Source organism: Coturnix japonica, chromosome 8, assembly GCF_054131305.1.
Source record: "Coturnix japonica strain WE chromosome 8, WE-NBRP24, whole genome shotgun sequence".
In the NCBI taxonomy this organism is placed as follows: Eukaryota; Metazoa; Chordata; class Aves; order Galliformes; family Phasianidae; genus Coturnix; species Coturnix japonica.
In genome coordinates, this window is record NC_140670.1 from 4855602 (window position 1) to 4873683 (window position 18082).

Here is an 18082-nt window from a genome sequence, read left to right on the forward strand (position 1 = left end):
AGCTGTTAGCCTGTTCTGGTCAGCCTTGCTACCACCTGCATCTGTTTGCTCTGTTGGGTTAATGGAACCTCTTCCTCCGAGACAGAGTGCACAGACATGCTGGAAACTGGAATATATTCTGAAATTCTGTGGAAATATTTCCTTCCTTTTTCAAAGCTTGTTTTTTAAAATACACCTGAACTGGTGCAACTAAGCTATTTTTTCATGGCAATAAATAAACCTTCAGTGTTACAGTGGAATATGCCCATCGCAGAGGTTTGTAACTACATGATCTTTAACCCAAACCATTCTATCATTCTACGCCATTGGATTGCCAGCTTTCTTGGGTGAACAAAATCAGTGGCCTTCCCAGTGCAGCCACTAAAGGGCAGGTCCTAGTGCTGCCATCCTGCCTATAGATCCCACATCTGAAGCTCCTTTTGTATTCTGTGCACTTTCTAAATACTGGTAGAATGTCAATCTCAAGCCAGCCTGCCAGTCCTCTACAGTCATTCCCCCAAACACCCAGATTACGCATTAATTCCCTATAAATCATTTCCTAAATATGTCACCTTTCTACGATGAAAGTTCTTCTGTTAGCTCATGTTTTCTCTCTCTTTATGCCCATGAAATCTGAACAGTCGTGGTCTGTATAAAGACTTCCAATGTCTGACTGTAATTCTCCAGTCCCTCGCACATCTACTTCTCCATGTCTTTAAAACCAACCCAAACTCCGTAATCACACTCTTATTTTTCCTCCTTCAGAAACTCTACCATGAGAGATGGTGTCCACATACAGCTTTCAGCTCAACAATCACATTCTCTCATCCTCAATAACTTCCATTCCCTGAATATACTCCATATATATTTCCCTTTTTTGCTATCAACTTTCATGCTGTTATGTGCTCTTCCTTATTACTTTATAATCCCCTAGAATCATAGAATAACATGAGTTGGAAGAGTCCATAAGGATCACCAAGTACAACTCCTGACTCCACACAGGACCATACAAATCCAAACCCTGTGTCTGAGTGCAGTGTCCCAACACTCACCGAGCGTCATTTTAGCTTGATGTATAGAGTATGAAAGTATTGCTTACAAGCTACATTTGATTAAGCAAAGAGCTTGTCTTGTAATAGAAAATACTAAATAACTGTAGCGACAAGCATCACTCCCTGCTCTGTGCAGAAGAGCTACTAACTGTTATCAGTAAAGCTGACTTCCAGATTCCATTGCTACACTGCATATAACTCAGTGCAAACCTTTATGCTGGCCACCTCAACAAACCAAATGTCTTAACATTCAGTATATCTGGATATACAAAAATGCTGTATTCCTCATTAGCAGAACAGTGCCTGCACAATTTAACAAATTCACATAAGTCTTACTACATTTTCTCCGCATTAAAATTAGCTTCTATGGTTATCTGCAAGCCATGATACAAGGGAAGGGAAGAGCTATGACAAGAAAGTCAGAACTGGTTGAGACAGAGGACAGAGTTCCTTGAACTATCAATAGTGATACAAATAGCATTACATTTCTTGATCTATAAATAGTATTTTTATAAATAGTGTTACTCTGCTACTAATTGCTGAGCATTACCAGAATCCCTGGTATAGATGAACTACAGCTTCATCGGTTAAATTTAACTTGTACTTCCTTACTATGTCAAGGTCATTGTATACAGAATGAAAGGGATATTAGATGAGGTCTGTAAAATACTCTGAAAGGATTATATCTCAGATTACTTATTTTTTAATTCATTTCTAAAATGCTTATGGTGGAAAACAAATATAACTCCCATAGAGGAGTTTGTAAAGAAATGTAGAAATGACTCTTTGCTTTATATTTCTCTGAAATAATGTTTGCCACAACATCTAATTCTGCTGATTCTCCTTCTCAGAGCCCACAGAATAACAAGGGATAATATGTATTTTACCTGTCAGGATAACTTGCTTGTATATGTGGAAGAATGGCACTCAGCTGACCGTTGTGAAGTTCACCATCTGCTTTCAACAGCTAAACCATAATTTAGTGGCTTGGTTGTTTCTTTTTAATTGATGATAAATGAACCAGCAGATCAGGAGATCTAAGATTTTTTGAAGTACTCTCTTTCAGTTCTGTTACTTCAGAACATGACAACAAAGGTTTGGGATAAACATCAAAGAGAATTGAATATAAAACTCCTGTATCAAACAGGATTGGGTGCATTTAGTTCATGCCTACCAGAGAACTCAAGATGCCTCTCCTATTAATTTCATCACACTACAAGAATGCCTCAGAAGTCACTTATAACTCAGTGGCTGCCCTTTGACTTTGTTTTACAATCAGTTCCTTAAGTCTTCAAGACTTCAAGAACAGATCCAGCTGATCTTTGTCTCAGTATTCTTACACCTCTTGGAGACTCCCCAAAGCCAGTAGTGTAGTTCGTGCATATTTAGTAAATCCAATGGATTTCTTTTCCTTTTGAACACTTGTAAGCTTCTTATTTTCCTCCAGGGAGGAGCTCCATGAGCCACCCCATGTGAAAAGCCATCTCCTTTTGGCTTTCACTTCCTTCCTGCATCTGCCTTTGGGTTCTCACGCTTGGGGAAGCAGCGTGAAATCTATTCCATTCATCATATCCACGTCTCTTGTGGTTTCACAGAGCTACACTCATTTCATTTGGTTTCATTTCATCCCTTTCCCAGAGCAGAGTTTCAACCCACTTCCTTACTCTTCCAACAAAAGCCATTCTCCCCCTCTACCATCTTTTTTACCTGTCTCCAAACAACTTCTTGGTCTAACTTTTCATTTTGGAGAAAACAAGAACTACAGAAAGTGTGTGGAGCACAGACAAACCATGTATTTACTTATAACAAAACCAAAAATCTATTAATGGCTAACAACAGATTTGTTGCTGTTGTTTTTATATCATTGTTGAACTCTGAGCTGGTGTGTTGTTTCTTTTTGTGGCACTGTCCATTGCAAAATTAGTCTTTCCTATGCAGTAAAAACAATCACAACCAACACTTTCCACTGTGAAGGTGGAAGATGTCTCTGTGTGAAGAAGTTTTCCAGTGCCTCACTGCCCTCATCGCTGGAAAACCACCACAAGAGTCACAATGGATTTTCAAGGCAATGCTATTTTGCTGATGCTAGCTCAATAAGAGTACCACCATAACGCCTAGATCTGTTTCCACTCTCTCCCTATTTATTTCCATGTTGTCATTCTGTACTTCTTAATTTTCTGTATTTGTCATCTCTGAATTTTGACTGATTGATCTAGGGGAATGTTACAGAAAATGATCAAAGACTGTAGTTAAAACCCACAAAAAGTGTGAACTGGAGATGCACCCCTCCACAAGACAGGAAATGTATGTACTTACTCTCTGTCTATGACCAGACAAGTTACTGCTTCGGCCGCGATGACGTTGGCAGTTCTGACATCCTCCCTGAAAGAAAAATATGTTTCTTAAGCAAACTTTATATTTCTGAATTTACTTCATTCTAAGCATTTCAAGAATAAAAGTGAAGTTTTCACAGCTTTTTCCTTATACTGATTTCGAAAGATGGTCTTCACCTGTATAGGAGTCAAGCAAAAAAGCATGAATGAGCAGAAAACCAGAAGTAGGCTCCCCTTGTAAATAGGGCATCTAGCCATGTATTGGCCCATGCCCTTTCGTTAGGCAAGGTCTTCTATCTTTCTGTATATGGAAATAGCTGTAGAAATATTAGCTATTTGCACAGATGTACTGGTGAACTTCTCCCTGTGTCCTCCTGCCCAAACCCTTTGTTTTGTCTCCCTGGGCCATGGTTCAGAGGGCAACATTTCACAGCTGAAAGGTCAAGTACACAGTTTAGGAGGACACTGGTGGCGCAACGTATCTTTGTTATTAGATATTTAGTGCTTTTCCGTCTCCTGCCACACTGTTTGGCTTTGGCCAGCCCAAGCTACAAAACAAGAAGTTAATTTTAATCAGACCTATTTAGCATTCCATCATGTTTTGAACGCCACTGCATCTTCTGTGCTGGCAAACTAGAACGCAGGAGTCAGAGTCACTGCTTTACTCAAATCCACTCAAAATCTTTTCACCTCCTAAATATAAGGAGATTACAGGCAAAATAGATCCACCTCTTTTAAACACATCTAATTCATTTAGACTGGAAAACCACTGCTTATTTCCACTGAAGTAGAAAATGAGATTTAAAAATGCCATTGGAAAGAGCAATTCTCTTCAAAGACTGGAAGTATTAAAGCAGCAATGTGGTGAAAAGGAGAGTGGTGCATTTACACCCATAGAGGAACAGGCGCTCTCCCTTTAATTGTTAATTACATTTCCTTTAATTGCTTTCAAGCTATCTTCAATTTTACTATCTTTAAGCTACCTTTAAAGCAGAGCAAGCAGAAATAAAATTGAAATAAACATTAATGCTCAATCCAAAGCATTCTTTGAGATTATTTTCAATGAAAGTAAATGTGTTAGTGCTAATTTATCCATGCCAATAAGCAAAATTATCACTTAAGCCAAATTAAAGAAATTAGATCAACAGCATTATAAAATATTTCTATTAAATTTTAAGACTTCAGTAAGTACAGGGAGGATAAGAAATTATAACATTTAGTATTCTAAGTTGCTGTAGCCAACTTCTGCCCATATATTAATATATTATTAAAAGAGGATGTAATGCTTTTGGTTGTACATTAATTCCCACTAAAACTTCATGATGTTCTGCTCTCTTGGATGCCTTTCTGTCACAAAGTGCTTAGCATTACATATTTTCAGATTGCAGACAAGTAAAACACAGCTGTTTATGGGTTCAGTTCAAACATTATAAATAAACTTCAACATTAAAGATTAAAATACACAAATAACTGTTATGGATTCCACGGCATTGTACCTGATACGTGTGTTTAATCAGCATGAAATTAGTGTGGAATGAAGGCTCTTTTCCAAAGGACATTTTACTTAGCACAAACACATGAACTGCAGAGATGTAAAGGCTTTTATAATGCAGAAAGTCATGCAGTTCTAAGACTTCCTTATGTTCTGCACAAGCAGAAATAACCGATAAGTTAGGGGGAAAAACAGGGGTTTTTTATGAATTATATGGTGCTTCATACACAAGATGTTAAGTCAAGAAACAAGCATCTCTGAATACCCTGAAGCATTGCAGGCTTAAGGTTTAGCTGCCACCAAAGCCATTCCATGCACAGTTTGCACACCCAACAACCCTAAAACCCCCCATTCCACGGCACTTTTCAAGGGGAATAACGAAATTGCAAATGTGGGGAGAAAGCATTAATCCAAAAGGGATGCTCTGAGGTGCACCCTCTGTGCAGCACTGGCTACAGAACCTCCAACAAGGTCACACCTCCTGCAGAAAAAGGCATTTTGCTCCTGCTGCAGGAGCAGGGAGAAAGGCAGAGGTGCCATTGGCAGCACGTTCAGCTCAGCAAAAGGACTGCCAGCCAACTTTGAGTTTTGGTGGTCTATCACTTCTGGTAGTGTGGCTGCATTCCACCACCACAGTGCCAGTGGCTTCCTATCACCTGCTTTGGGGAAGATCATTATCATGAGATGGAGATGGGTCACAGAAGCACCAGGTCCCAGGATTTCCTGCATTGCTGAGCAGCCTCGTTCCCCCACTCTAAATCGATTTTAAGTGGTTTTATAAACTTGGCAAGCTCTTGCTAGTACGGGGGTTTCCCCAGCATGCAAGGTTAAAAATCTAACCATGTTCCTAGAAACGGGAGGATAAACCAGAAGAAAAAGTCTAACACATTTTCAGCTCTACATATTAATCTTTTACATGTCAGCTGCAAAATACAAGACTGAGTTTTAAACGCTGCCTGCTTTTGCTGTACCTTTAAAGATTGCAAATACATCCAGAGACATGCAACTCACCTACACATTAACCTCAACCATCTTGCAGCAAAACAAATGGTCAGTACACATTTTAAAGGTCACGTTGCAAAAGCTACGGCACAGGGCATTAAGTGCAATAAATAGTTATGTGAATTACACGGCATTATATGCAACAAGCAAGCATTGGAAAGCACTGCTTGCAAGTACTGACTCGGATACTTTCTCAGCTTCATCACACGAGTACTCATCACTGCTCCCAGAGAAATAGCGCTCTTCATCAGAGCAGTCGCTCTCACTGTCCGAATAACCCATGGCTAACGACTGCCTTCACCATCTCCTCCCAGAAAATGCCTGCTGGCTTCCAGCTAGTTCTCCTCTGTTTTGTCCTCCAGGCGAGCTCTGGTATTTCACAGCCCCTCCAGCCTCAAACCTCTTTACTTGGCAAAAGGTCACTGCTGCTTGGAGGGAAACGCAAGCAGTGGAATTTGGAGCGGGCGCTGTAGGGTACCCGTCACCACGCTGCCTCAATTGCCACATGTTAACCCCATGGGAGAATCAGGGTAATGAAGCACTTCTTGCAACACAGCAGGTCTTGTGGCTGTTCTCGGCGGCAATATCAAGTTACATAACAATTCGGTATCTTGTTATTCCTCCCTCCAGCCTTATAAAACTGTAACAGCACATTATTTAGCAGAAGACATACTCATATATTTCCTAGTTACAATTTGTTGCTTCAAAGATCTCAGGAAATTTCAACCATTTCCTCCCTGATAAGCTTTCAGCAGGTTAATTTAAAAGCTATGATTTTGCTGACAGTTCCCAGGAAAGGCTTCTGATACAAACCTACTGATACACTGTATTATATCCCTGGATGTGTTTAAAAACCATTTGGATGTGGAGCTCAGGGACATGATTTAGTGGAGGGTTGTTAGAGTTAGGGCGGTTATGGTTAGGTTGGACTTGATGATCTTTAAGGTCTTTTCCAACCTAAGCAATACTATAAAGCTGTGTTGGAAATCAGGAGAACACAGGCAGCCTGGACCTGAGAGAAGGTCCTACGGCAGCCTCTGTTGTAATTCCACCTGTAAAAATGTAACTTAGATTTCAAGATCTTGGAGATGGTTGCCATCTTTTGGCTTCCTACATCCTTTTGGCTTCCTACATCCGAGCCCTGTTCCTGCTCTCACCTCATGCCACATGCTGCCCCTCAATAACATCAACACAATCCTTCCTATGAATGGAAACTACCATCTAGATGATTCCATTCAGCAAATGTTATCATATTAACTTGAAACTTGTTCCTCCAACCAATGGAATAACTGTTAATATTTCCAGAAGATGGACCAAAGGTGTGAGCTGAGTCCTCTCTTGAGGACTTTTTAGGATGTGTGAGCATGCAGCCCCATGAAATGTCGTATTTGGAGCTGAGCCTCCTCTGCTTTCCCCTGAGTAGCATTTTGCCTGGCAAAATTAATGGCAAGAGACATGTTAATGTTGGTGGGTAGGCAAAACCCTCCTCTTAAAGCACAGAGCTAAGACTTGCTTCTCAGATCACCAAATTTGGGTGATTCTTAGAACACTCAGTGAAGATGTGAATCTTATCCTTCAATGTGAAGGTGAAGATGCAATCAGAATATACCCAACAAAACAGTAAGGGGAGATAGAGATGCTGGTTTATTAGTTGCTTTCTCTGAAATTCAAGTTGTTAATCAGTTTTTCTCATAACACTTTTTTCCTTTCACTTCAATCATGTCTTGTCCTAAAAACCTAAAATCAAGCTTATTAAAAATGTTGTAACAAGGTCAAGTGTGCAGCGCTGGGAAGTGGGAAAATGCACTAAGGAATTTGAATATCAGCAAATTGGGGATCTGCAAACAGCTTCCCCGCAGCAAAATTAGACTAGGAAGGTCTAATTTTTTCTTCCAATCTTTTCTTCAAAAACCCTCTTTAAGACCATTTTCTAGCTAATTTAAATGATCTGAAGTCTCATTTCCAGAAGTCCCACAGGATGTGAGCTTTCTATCACAGCCCTTTTCCAGCTGGCAGTGGCTTTGGCAAGGCCACCAATGGCCATGTGCTGAGCCACCTCCCCTTAGTGTTTGGTGAAGGTCCTTTAGTCACTGTGTCAAAGAAAAACGGGTTGTCACTGGCATAGTGATCTGACATAGTAAAGCTGCTGAATTGTGTAATTGTGTCATATTATCAACACCTTTGCCCATATAAAGAGCAGTAATACAGATAAATATATCTAAAAATAGTACTAATTAAAGCAGAGACATTGTGACAGGCAATGTTCACATAAAACACCTCCCTTTCCAGCCTGATTGCCTTGCGATGGAATGCTTGTAGACATCTTATTTTCATCACCCACCATAAACTGCAATTACATCCTGCATCCTCTGCAATGCAATTTGCACAGTGTGGTTCAATAGTTGCAATTAATTCCAGCTACTACCTGGGAAGCTCAGCAATACCCCCACAGTCCCTAACCCCAGCCTGTAAGCAAGCTGTGTGATGCCAGGGCTCTGAAAGCTGATGGGGATCTTCTCTTGTTGAGCTTCTCCAGCCCAAGGAATCCACTTCTGCCATTTAGAAAACAAATAGGAAAATACAGAGGGCAAGAAGTATTAATAGCACGTGGACTTTCAGCAGCATTTTTAAAGGCTGGATCAAACTAGGCCTCTGCCCGCCACCTTCACACTTATATATACTATTTAAAGCTGCTGGCAATTGAGCAAACCAAGAGGGGATTTTGTCAGTTGAAAACTATTCTAAGAAGAGAAGGGTACGTGTGCCTCGTGATCTGAAAGCAGAGGAAAAAGTTCTTGCTGCCACTTGATTACCAAGGAGCTGGCATAAATCTAGCAGTACCTGCTACTTTGGCAGTCAGCATGGGATCTTCCCCTTGCTGAGTGGCATAATCAGGTTCTACTGCTAACTCCTCTCTGCAAGGTAATCTTCACTGAAACAATACAAGAGTTATGAGCAACATGGGTCATGGCATTAGCAATGAGTTACCACTTTCACTATATTCTCACCATATTTAATCTATTGCTAACTACTCAGGAAATAATCTATGACTTCCACCATGACTAATTTAGCCAACGTTCACTTTCCCATCACAGTAAGTTACTATTTTGTCATTAACCGCTGGAAACAGCCTCATTAAAATCAAATCAACATGTGATCTGAGAGTTAAAGTAATGAGTTGTATCTATCACACATTAACTAGATCAACTCTGTGCTTACGTAATGCCATTTTAAAACATATAAGAGCTTCCCACAATCACAATTAAATCTCAGGAGCAGCCAGGACATAGGATAATGTTTGTAAGCACATTCTCTAAGTGGGTAAACCAATGTATGAGGAGCCTAGAAGAGGTGCATTAGATTATATAGCCAGCGATCAGCCTCAGCAGTAACAATGCTGGCATCTGGCTTCTCGTCAGGAATTAATGACACTGCATCAATTTGGCCTAATGTACTTACCAGGCTGGCAAGCTCCTACTGCAACTCCTCCTAAGGCAAGGCAGTGGCATCATAGTCTTCCTGTGGCCACTGATCTGCCTCTACCATTGGACCTTACTACCTCCAACCTGTTGACCATGCACATTTTACCTTCAGGTCTGTGCTACTGCAGGTCCACCCACCGTTTCTTTACTTCTTCAGGCCAAATCTCATGATACCCAACAGTTTTCACCGCTGTCAAATTTATGCATAGACACTGCATGGAGTGTCGCACCAATAATGAGAACAAAAGCACTGTGGGCAGGAAGTGCCCAAAGCCTCCACCTTGAAATGGAACAACCCAGCTAATACCCTGCATACTAACAGTTAACAGCACAGAGGCCTACAGTGGCACCTGCTGATGCAAGTGCACTGGATACAGAGAGCAGGAAAGGAGCTGGCAGGCACTCACTGCTGCTTTCCCTTCAGAGGCCTTTTCACATCTCATTAAGCAATGTTTCACAGACAGCTTCCAGACTAGCTATCAGGGCTCCTGCGAGAAATCAGCATCCTCCAAAAACTTCTCCAAGCTTCCCAATGATGTAATTAGCTCTTCAAAGACTGCAAGACAGCTTTCATGCAGCCTGGGCTTTCCTGTGAGCCCTGCTCACTGCTTTGCATGGAGAGGCTCCATCCAAATTTTGGCAGGTGCAGAAACGTTGCAAAAGCTCCATCAGCCTATGCCATGCTCCACACTCAGCTCCTTCATTGGCCAGGTTTAAGCCCATAAAGCCAAACTGAACATCCTCCTGCTATGTCCTGGTCTGCAGCACTAATGTGCTGGTAGGACCATATTTCACTCTGAGCGCTGAATTTATCACTCTGTGTTATTTTACAACAGTGAAGCCAGAGAAGGGAAAATTATGGGTGAAGTTTATCATCGGTAAAGATATGAAATGAAGCTGTTCATTTCCTCACCTTATTTTCTCCCTTCTGTGCGCAGAGTGGTAGAGCAGATTTTACAGTTTGCTCAAGAGTGCTGCTCTGTGACCACCTTAAACTGTTCTGACATAAATCAAATGTTCTGCAGGTTCAGTCTTCTACCAGAGCAGTGCCATTTGCCCCAAAGCCAGCACTCCCTGGTGCTGAGCTTGGGGATAAGGTGGGAGCACGTGGTCAGGAAGGAAGGGAGGGCCAGTCTCTTTGGCTCTTAACAGTCACACAGTCACATAAGGTGATGGTATAATCACTGTGCTGTCTCCCTGTTAGGTGATACAGAGTATTTCATTGCTCTTCTACTGGCAAAGCAGCTGCGCAGCACCCACCTTCATTTGCATGACACTTCACATTTATGTAGTTAATGCTAACTATTGTGGAGGTGGATGTATTTATTTTCCTACATCTATTTCAGTAGGAAATGATTAGCCGCATCTGAAAGCTGAATGGCACTAGAAATACACATGGTGCTTTGTAGCTGGTAACGATCACCTCAACTTGTCAAAGTAAATTCATGCTCATATCTTATAAAAGCAGAGAACACGACATCTAAGCACCCGCTAACATACATAAAAAAGCATGGGTTTGCCTTTTTTACATCTGATATTAGTTCAGGTGTGGCTGCCTTTGTATTCAGGAGATACTCTGACTTCAGCTTTGCTGTTGTTTTTTCCCCATGTGTATTCACATGTGTGTTCTTGCGTGTTACCTATACTGTGACAGTTCTTTACTGTCAAGAAAAGCAGGTATATCATTGAATCATTGAATGGCCTAGGTTGAAAAGGACCACAATAATCATCTGGTTCCAACCCCATGCTTTGTGCAGGGTTACCAATCACCAGACCAGGCTGCCCAGAGCCACATCCAGCCTGGCCTTGAATGCCTGCAGGGATGGGGCATCCACAGCCTCCTTGGGCAACCTGTTCCAGTGCATCACCACCCTCTGGGTGGAAAAACTTCCTTCCAGTATCTAACCTAAACCTTCCCTGTCTCAGTTTAACACCATTCCTCCTTGTCCTATCACCATGCATTCTTGCAAACAGCCATTCCCCCTCCTGTTTAAATGTTCCCCTCAAGTACCTGGAAGGCCACAATGAGGTCTCCCTGTACTTAAACAAGCCCAGTTCCCTCAACCTTTCCACACAGAAGAAGTGCTCCAGCCCTCTGATCATCTTAGTGTCCCTCCTCTGGGATGTAGGTCTCCTGCTATTTTGCCTAAAGTTCTCTTAGTCTCAAGCTCTTCTCCAAACCTAGACCAGTGTGAGCTCACACTCCATGAACTGAAGAGTCCTTCATGGTTTGGAATACTCTGGATTAGATCTCACCAGGGTTTTGTACAATGGTACAAATGATGTTAATTAAGCAGAATAAGTTTTAAGACCTCTGCTTAATGATCTCCATCAGATTCTATTCCAGCACAGCAAGAACATTTCATACTACCCGCTCAATACTCACTTTACAATTCTTCTGCTAATCTCCATCTCACGCTGTTTAATTTCTGCATCTGCTTGTGTTGCTGCATAATACCCTGCATTCAAGACAGACAATCTACATTATCTCATCCTAAAAAATGGTTCTGAGCAGACATTCATTTTTCTTCAAGTCACTACAACAACTTTTGAAGGAAAGTACCATTAAAATAATGTATAATATTGCCATTTCTCAGCTTGTAGCTGAAAGTATCTTCTGCTGGGGCATTAAATGTAGTTCCTGTGTTTTTCGCAGTTATGAGAGCTCCTATGACAATCACACGTGTGGCTTCAGAAACTGGAACGACCTGAATTTGATGCTGGCAGTAATGAGGCCCTCCAAACTTAAGCTCTCTTTGTTTGTAAAGTTATCATTGTTTTTAGTTGTAGTAACGTCCCATCACTCTCCTCTTGGCCTACCGTCACATCCTGGCCAGCTGTGACAACCATCTCATGTCTACAGTATATTCTTAATTAATTAATATTTTGGGTTACAGTCTTCAAAGAGAAAATTAATTGGGAATTAGACAAAATTCCCAGTAGCAGAGAGCCCTGTAATACTGGTGAAAATAAAGCCTCATCTTGAAAACAACTGATCTTCAACCAAAGATTATTGCCCATAAGCACACATGACATATCCCTACCACAGTATTGCGTGGCCTCATTTTCAGTAATATTTCCACAGGAAATCCCAATAAGAAGTCACAAAGCAAGCATCTGAGATGCTTTTGACTCTCCATGAGCCTGCTCCATAGGCCAGCTGTAAAAATGAACTCTGATCAACACATTCTTATAAAAGGAATATTCCTCGTATTTATTATCGGAGAATATCACAACTGCAAGCAATGAGTGTAATATGCTGACAAAAAATGACTGCTTTTTAACATTGCAGTAAATTAAGTTTTACAACCAACACTTCTAGAAGAGTTATAAATAGTGGCTGTGAACAGCTCTCCTCTGTCACTGTGAGCATCCTACCACGGAACTGAGCTGACATGAAGAGAAACGAATTAGTTTCTGGCCCCAGTGGGGGTGCCACTTGTTTGACCTACAGGAAATTATGTTGCTGGGAGTATGATAAAAGTGTTAAGAGAGCAATTAGGGTTGTCACCTATCATATTCCCGGGAGGAAAGTGATGGATTCTCATCCCTGGCCTTCGGTCCTAGACGCTGCCTCGGTGATGAATCTTGTTGTTGCCTTAATGCACAAGGAAAGTGGCGGCAGCCGGAGCTCCTTCCCTCCATACCCTGACACAGCTGTGCCCTGCTGTGCCTTGTTTCTGACATTTTCCACCAAAGCTGTCAAAGAAAGCCTGACAATCTGCATGGAAGAAATGTGATAGCTTAGGTATGTTACTGAGGGATGGCCCTGTGCCTTGACAGCATGTTGTTATAGCAGCTCTTTCAGCATGGTGCTGGGCAAACTGCGAAGCTGAACTTGTCCTGGATGAACACAAACCAACCTGGTATGATAGATTTTACTGCTTCAAGGGCTAGTTTGGTACGACATGCACTGATGAACACCTGAATATCAAGGTGGAAGATCCAGCAGCCAGCGCCAGGGAACACAATAAAACCCTGGGCAATTACCTTGTTTCTTACAGAGTTTAAAACCATTACAGTTCTTCAATAAACTTTCATTTCCTTTTTTTTTCTTCATAATTTAGATCAAACTGTGATTAATCCTAATATCATGTTTGAATTCTAGGTCAATTAACATGGGAAATAGTTGAACTACTTGTATCTGTAAGGATAAGCAGGTGCAAATTTAGGCTCCCTCTCCTTCACACATCCAGGATGCAAAGGTATTGCATTACAGAACTACAGCTCCTCAGCCATTTGGTTTGTAGACAATTTATTGGACCACCATCACCTAGAGAAAAATCTTCCATATGCTGCAGTCCCATGCACCAGTGCTAGGGTGTTACGTGGCTCTAATTCAAGCGAGGACTTCCCTACTTTGGTAGGGCAAATGTGCCCCAGTATGTGCAGTATTTGTAATTCAAACCCAAACTTGGAAGGATGGTAGGATTTGAAATTAAACAACTCATCCCAGTACCTGAAGGACCAAGTGGTCCTTGTACATGGATGCAAGCAACCTTGTTGCATTGAGATATTCCTCTGCTGGGTGAAGTACCTCTCTGGAGCAGCATTACAACATCTCCAGTGTTAAAATGGGCAATCTCTCATGTAAATTTGATTGCAGATGCAACGGCTTAAAAAAAAAGGTAGGATGAAGAAGAAATACGAGCCTAAGCTTAAGTAAAATGCCTGAGAACATCAAAGTAAGTTGAATTGTAACCATTTCTTAATTCATTTAATGCTAACCCACTTCAGCATATATGAAGAAAATCTTATCTTTCCAGAGCCAAAAAGGGACAAAGTTCAGATAAGATCTGAATTTGGACAGCAAACCTATTAAAAACAAAACTTCAGTTACCTGACACAAACTGCTGAAGGTTTGCGTATGGTTTGTTGTCATATTAACTTGCTAAAATCCCACTGTTTTGGTAATAGTAGCTCCAGAGCAAGAAAAAGAAGAGTTTTTTTTTAATGTATTCAGTATCAGAAAGATTACCCAGACTTTCTTCCCTATAATCATTATTTAGCTCAAATGCCAGCAAACCGCTGCTGAGAGGAGCAGAATTTTAAGTAGGCCACACTTGTAATTTATGGGTATCATTTCTCCTAACTCATAAAACTTTGTAAAATTACTCCGACAAGGAATACTTTGTATTCTACTATATTGAAGGCTATTTTGTCTTCCATAGCAGCAAAGCATAAACCCTGCGCTAAATGACAGATATCTGGTGGGCTTTTCAATCTGCCTGCAATTTTCACTTCACCTGACAGCAGCAGCAAGTCCAGGAAGCTCAGTTATAGAACTGAAATCTATAGCCAAATTATACAGACTGCTTTCCAATACAGCAGATCAAGACTCACTGAGGACCTGCAGAAGTGATTTGGAAACCTAGAACGACATCTTGTTATACATGTTCTTCCTGTTAGGTTAATAATCACTAATATACAATGTGGATTTTGTTTGGCAGTACTAACACTACTGCATGTTCTCTAGATATCAGAGTACATGAAAACGCAATTTCTGAGCTCCTTCCTTCATGGAATCACAGAGCAGAAACACACAGACAGCACAGAAAGAAAATCAATCTATGAGAAATTCCAGGTGCCACAGAGAAACATCAAAGCTAACTAACAGTAAGGAAATAGTTTCTAACATCTCTCTCATCAGCTTTCCTGACTAAATCACCATTATTTCCTGTTTTCTGAAAACTCAAATCCAAATGAACTAGTCACTAAGGTTTTGTTAGTTTCTGTCCCTGCACCAGAACTACCTTTCCAAAAGAAAACCTGACCTGAACCCCTCGGTATCATTTTATGATGCATCTTAAATTCACCAAATGCACAAGGAAGCCAAATTCCTGCAGAATCCTGATAAAGATGCAAGGAAGTACATCACGTTGTGTTCTGAAAATAGCACTTACCAAGAGTAACAAATAACAGCTAACCAAAACCAGACCAACAAAGCTTCCTTTGGCCATTCTAATCACTACATCTGGGCTGGCGAATTAGATGTGAGTCAGCCACACTGCAGAAGCCAAAGCATCATTTCTCTAAAGGCAGGTAGCACCAGGGAATGCAGCAGATGAATATGGAAAGTGTGCCCACAAACCTGTTAGAAGTGCCACCAGCTATCCTCACATCAGCTGTTCGCCCAGGTGTTAACACTTGGAAGTGCAAAACATCAATTACCAGAGCACAGGAGCATGCAGCCAGTATGAGATACCTTGAAAAAGCCATCTCTTTATTAATTTTAATCAGCTTTTCTTGTTGCTTCAGGGGAAACAAAGGGATTATTGGCAACATCGGGGAGCTCAGGACACTTGAAAGTGGAGTACTTGTAGGCTATTATCTTAGGCAGGCTCTGCTCTGCCTTTTTAGCAGAGTAACTTGCACAATGCCTCTGCTTCCTGCTGTCCCTTGGGGAATCCATCTAGTTGGTAAGGGAAATCCAATAAAGGCAGAACAGCTGTGAGAATGCATTTAGGAAATACACTACGGATACTCAGCTGAAATCGTTCTCATTGTACAGTCTTTTAAGAGCAAAGAGGAAAAAGAGATAAATATCTCCTTTATCCTGAGCCGTGCATGGAACATTATCTGGCTTAAAACACTATAATTGCACCAATCATCTCAACACAGCTCAACTTGCCGAGCACACCGCAGGCCGTGCCAACACTGATCGCGGAGCTCATTCAGCCTTCTTCTGAAAGCCCAAGCACAGCACAGCAAGCAGACTCACAACCCTGTCTGAAGAGCACATGAAGGTACACAGCACAGCCTCAATCCCAGCTCCAGCCCAGCTTTTTGGATAAAGCTGTGCGAATTCAGTTTCTCCAGACGATTTGTCAGGGAGAAATCAGGTCTTTGGTGATGGTTGGTTCGTCCTCCCCTTAACTTTCTCTTTTCCTACTCACTGACTCCAGGATTTTTAGCAACTGTTTAGGAGACTTTTTGCCCAAGGCCGCATGAGTCTGTACTATATGCACTTGTTTGCAACTTTCCTACATATACCTTCAGCACTGGACCCTGCACAGGATGATTACAACTCCCACCCTATCGACCAATTCCAAAGCAAAGATCTTTGTTGTACCGGCTTATCTGACAAGGACCTAAGTTAGAACAACTGATTCCAGTTTAATTTCTACAAGAAGAAGCTAACAAGGACTTGTTAGATTCGTATCTATTAATATGTATAGCTTGCTGCCTTGAGTGCCTAAGGAACAAAACCTTGCTCATTTACAAACTTCTACTTGTCCTCCTAGAAATGCTAATTTTCAAGTGCCTTACAAAGGAGATTTGTACAACTGCTGTTTTTTGCATCTGTTACTACCAGCATCACCCCAGCCTTTTCTTTACTGGAAGCATTTTTGTTTCCTCCTGCTTCATTATTTAATTCTCATCACAAGAACAAAGACCTTGGGCTTTTTTTATACTCTGCTCAATTTTCATTGGTTTTACTTGACTCCACTGCACCTTTTCTCTGCTCATTTGATCCTGAATAGAAAACACAGGAAAACACAATCTCTTCCAGCTTCTCCCAGATCCCTCCAGATCCTTCTGGATTACTCCCATTGCAAAGTAAAGTAGCCAATACCAACTAATTTTCCACATCTATTAATGTCTTAAACAAATTATAAACCAATTATGCCTGTAATTCACAATGGATCAAGGACTAACAAGTAATTAAGCTGGTCCCTATGTAAAACAACTCAGAAGTATGAGATGACTGATGTCTTCTTTGAAAGAGAAGCTGTCCTTTAAGGGCACTGGTGTTCTACCACACACATTACATTGCTATTCCAAACAGCAAGCGGGCAACAATAGTGGTTTTAAGGCATCTTACATTCTAATTATCCCTCTCAAGATCAATTAAAAGTGGGGCAAGTCAGAATGCTACCAGCTGGAGCTGCGCACACCCTCTTTGCACAAGGCACTTATCTACCATCCTTGATCTGTCAGCACAAAGCTAGACAAAGCCATCAGACTAAGAAACTTGCACGTATAAGCAGGAAAGCATCTATCTGTGTAGACTTCCTCAAGACAAGTGGCATTATGGCCGAACAGGGCAGGCATCATGTTTTAAGAAGTTTTGAACAGTGTAAGTCATAAACATATATGCACATGCACATTACTATTACTTTCTAATTTAAAATGTTATAAAATGCTCTTTTGAAAGTATTTTGGAAAGGAAATTGAAAGTAGCAAAGCATTAAATTCTGCAAACGTTACTCGCATGAAAGTAATCTGTAGAACAGCAACAACATAATTTGGCATACAAAGCCCCATGAGAAGGGGTCTGACCTATTTTCTTCCTGAAGAACTCCAGAGCTGCTCTTTGGCATATTATTTAATAAGCCACTAGAGATAAATACATACAGGGAATAGAAAAAATAATAATCACACTATCAAATAATTACCTCATGTTGGGATATATTGATATTTCAACCTATTTAAAGAATCAAAGACTTTGGTGGGAGAAAAGTCCTATTGTTAGTAAACCAATTAAATTTCAAAACATATTAATGAGCAGAATTTCATCCAGCTAAAAAGCATGGATAAAATCTGAGATCAAAGTCTAGTTAATAGAAACAGATGCGCTTCTGATTAACCTGTACAGAACTGAACAATCAGATTAAGAACACAGGGGTTCTGTTTAGTTTTATCTTAAGCTATATCAATCGAGGAAGCCTAGTGAAATATTGTCTTTGAATGAAATTAGAGAGATCTGCTATTGCTATTCGCCTATTTCTTCATATTTGG

At 40.9% G+C, this 18082-nt stretch overlaps 1 protein-coding gene across 1 annotated transcript in view; it reads right to left on the bottom strand.

The window, feature by feature from the left end:
* PRKG1 (protein kinase cGMP-dependent 1) overlaps window positions 1-18082 on the bottom strand; it is a 304417-nt gene that overhangs the window by 58383 nt on the left and 227952 nt on the right. Inside the window, exon 8 of the mRNA XM_015866197.3 lies at window positions 3348-3413. Coding sequence (XP_015721683.1) covers window positions 3348-3413 — 66 coding nt within the window. The remainder of the gene's footprint in view (window positions 1-3347; window positions 3414-18082) is intronic.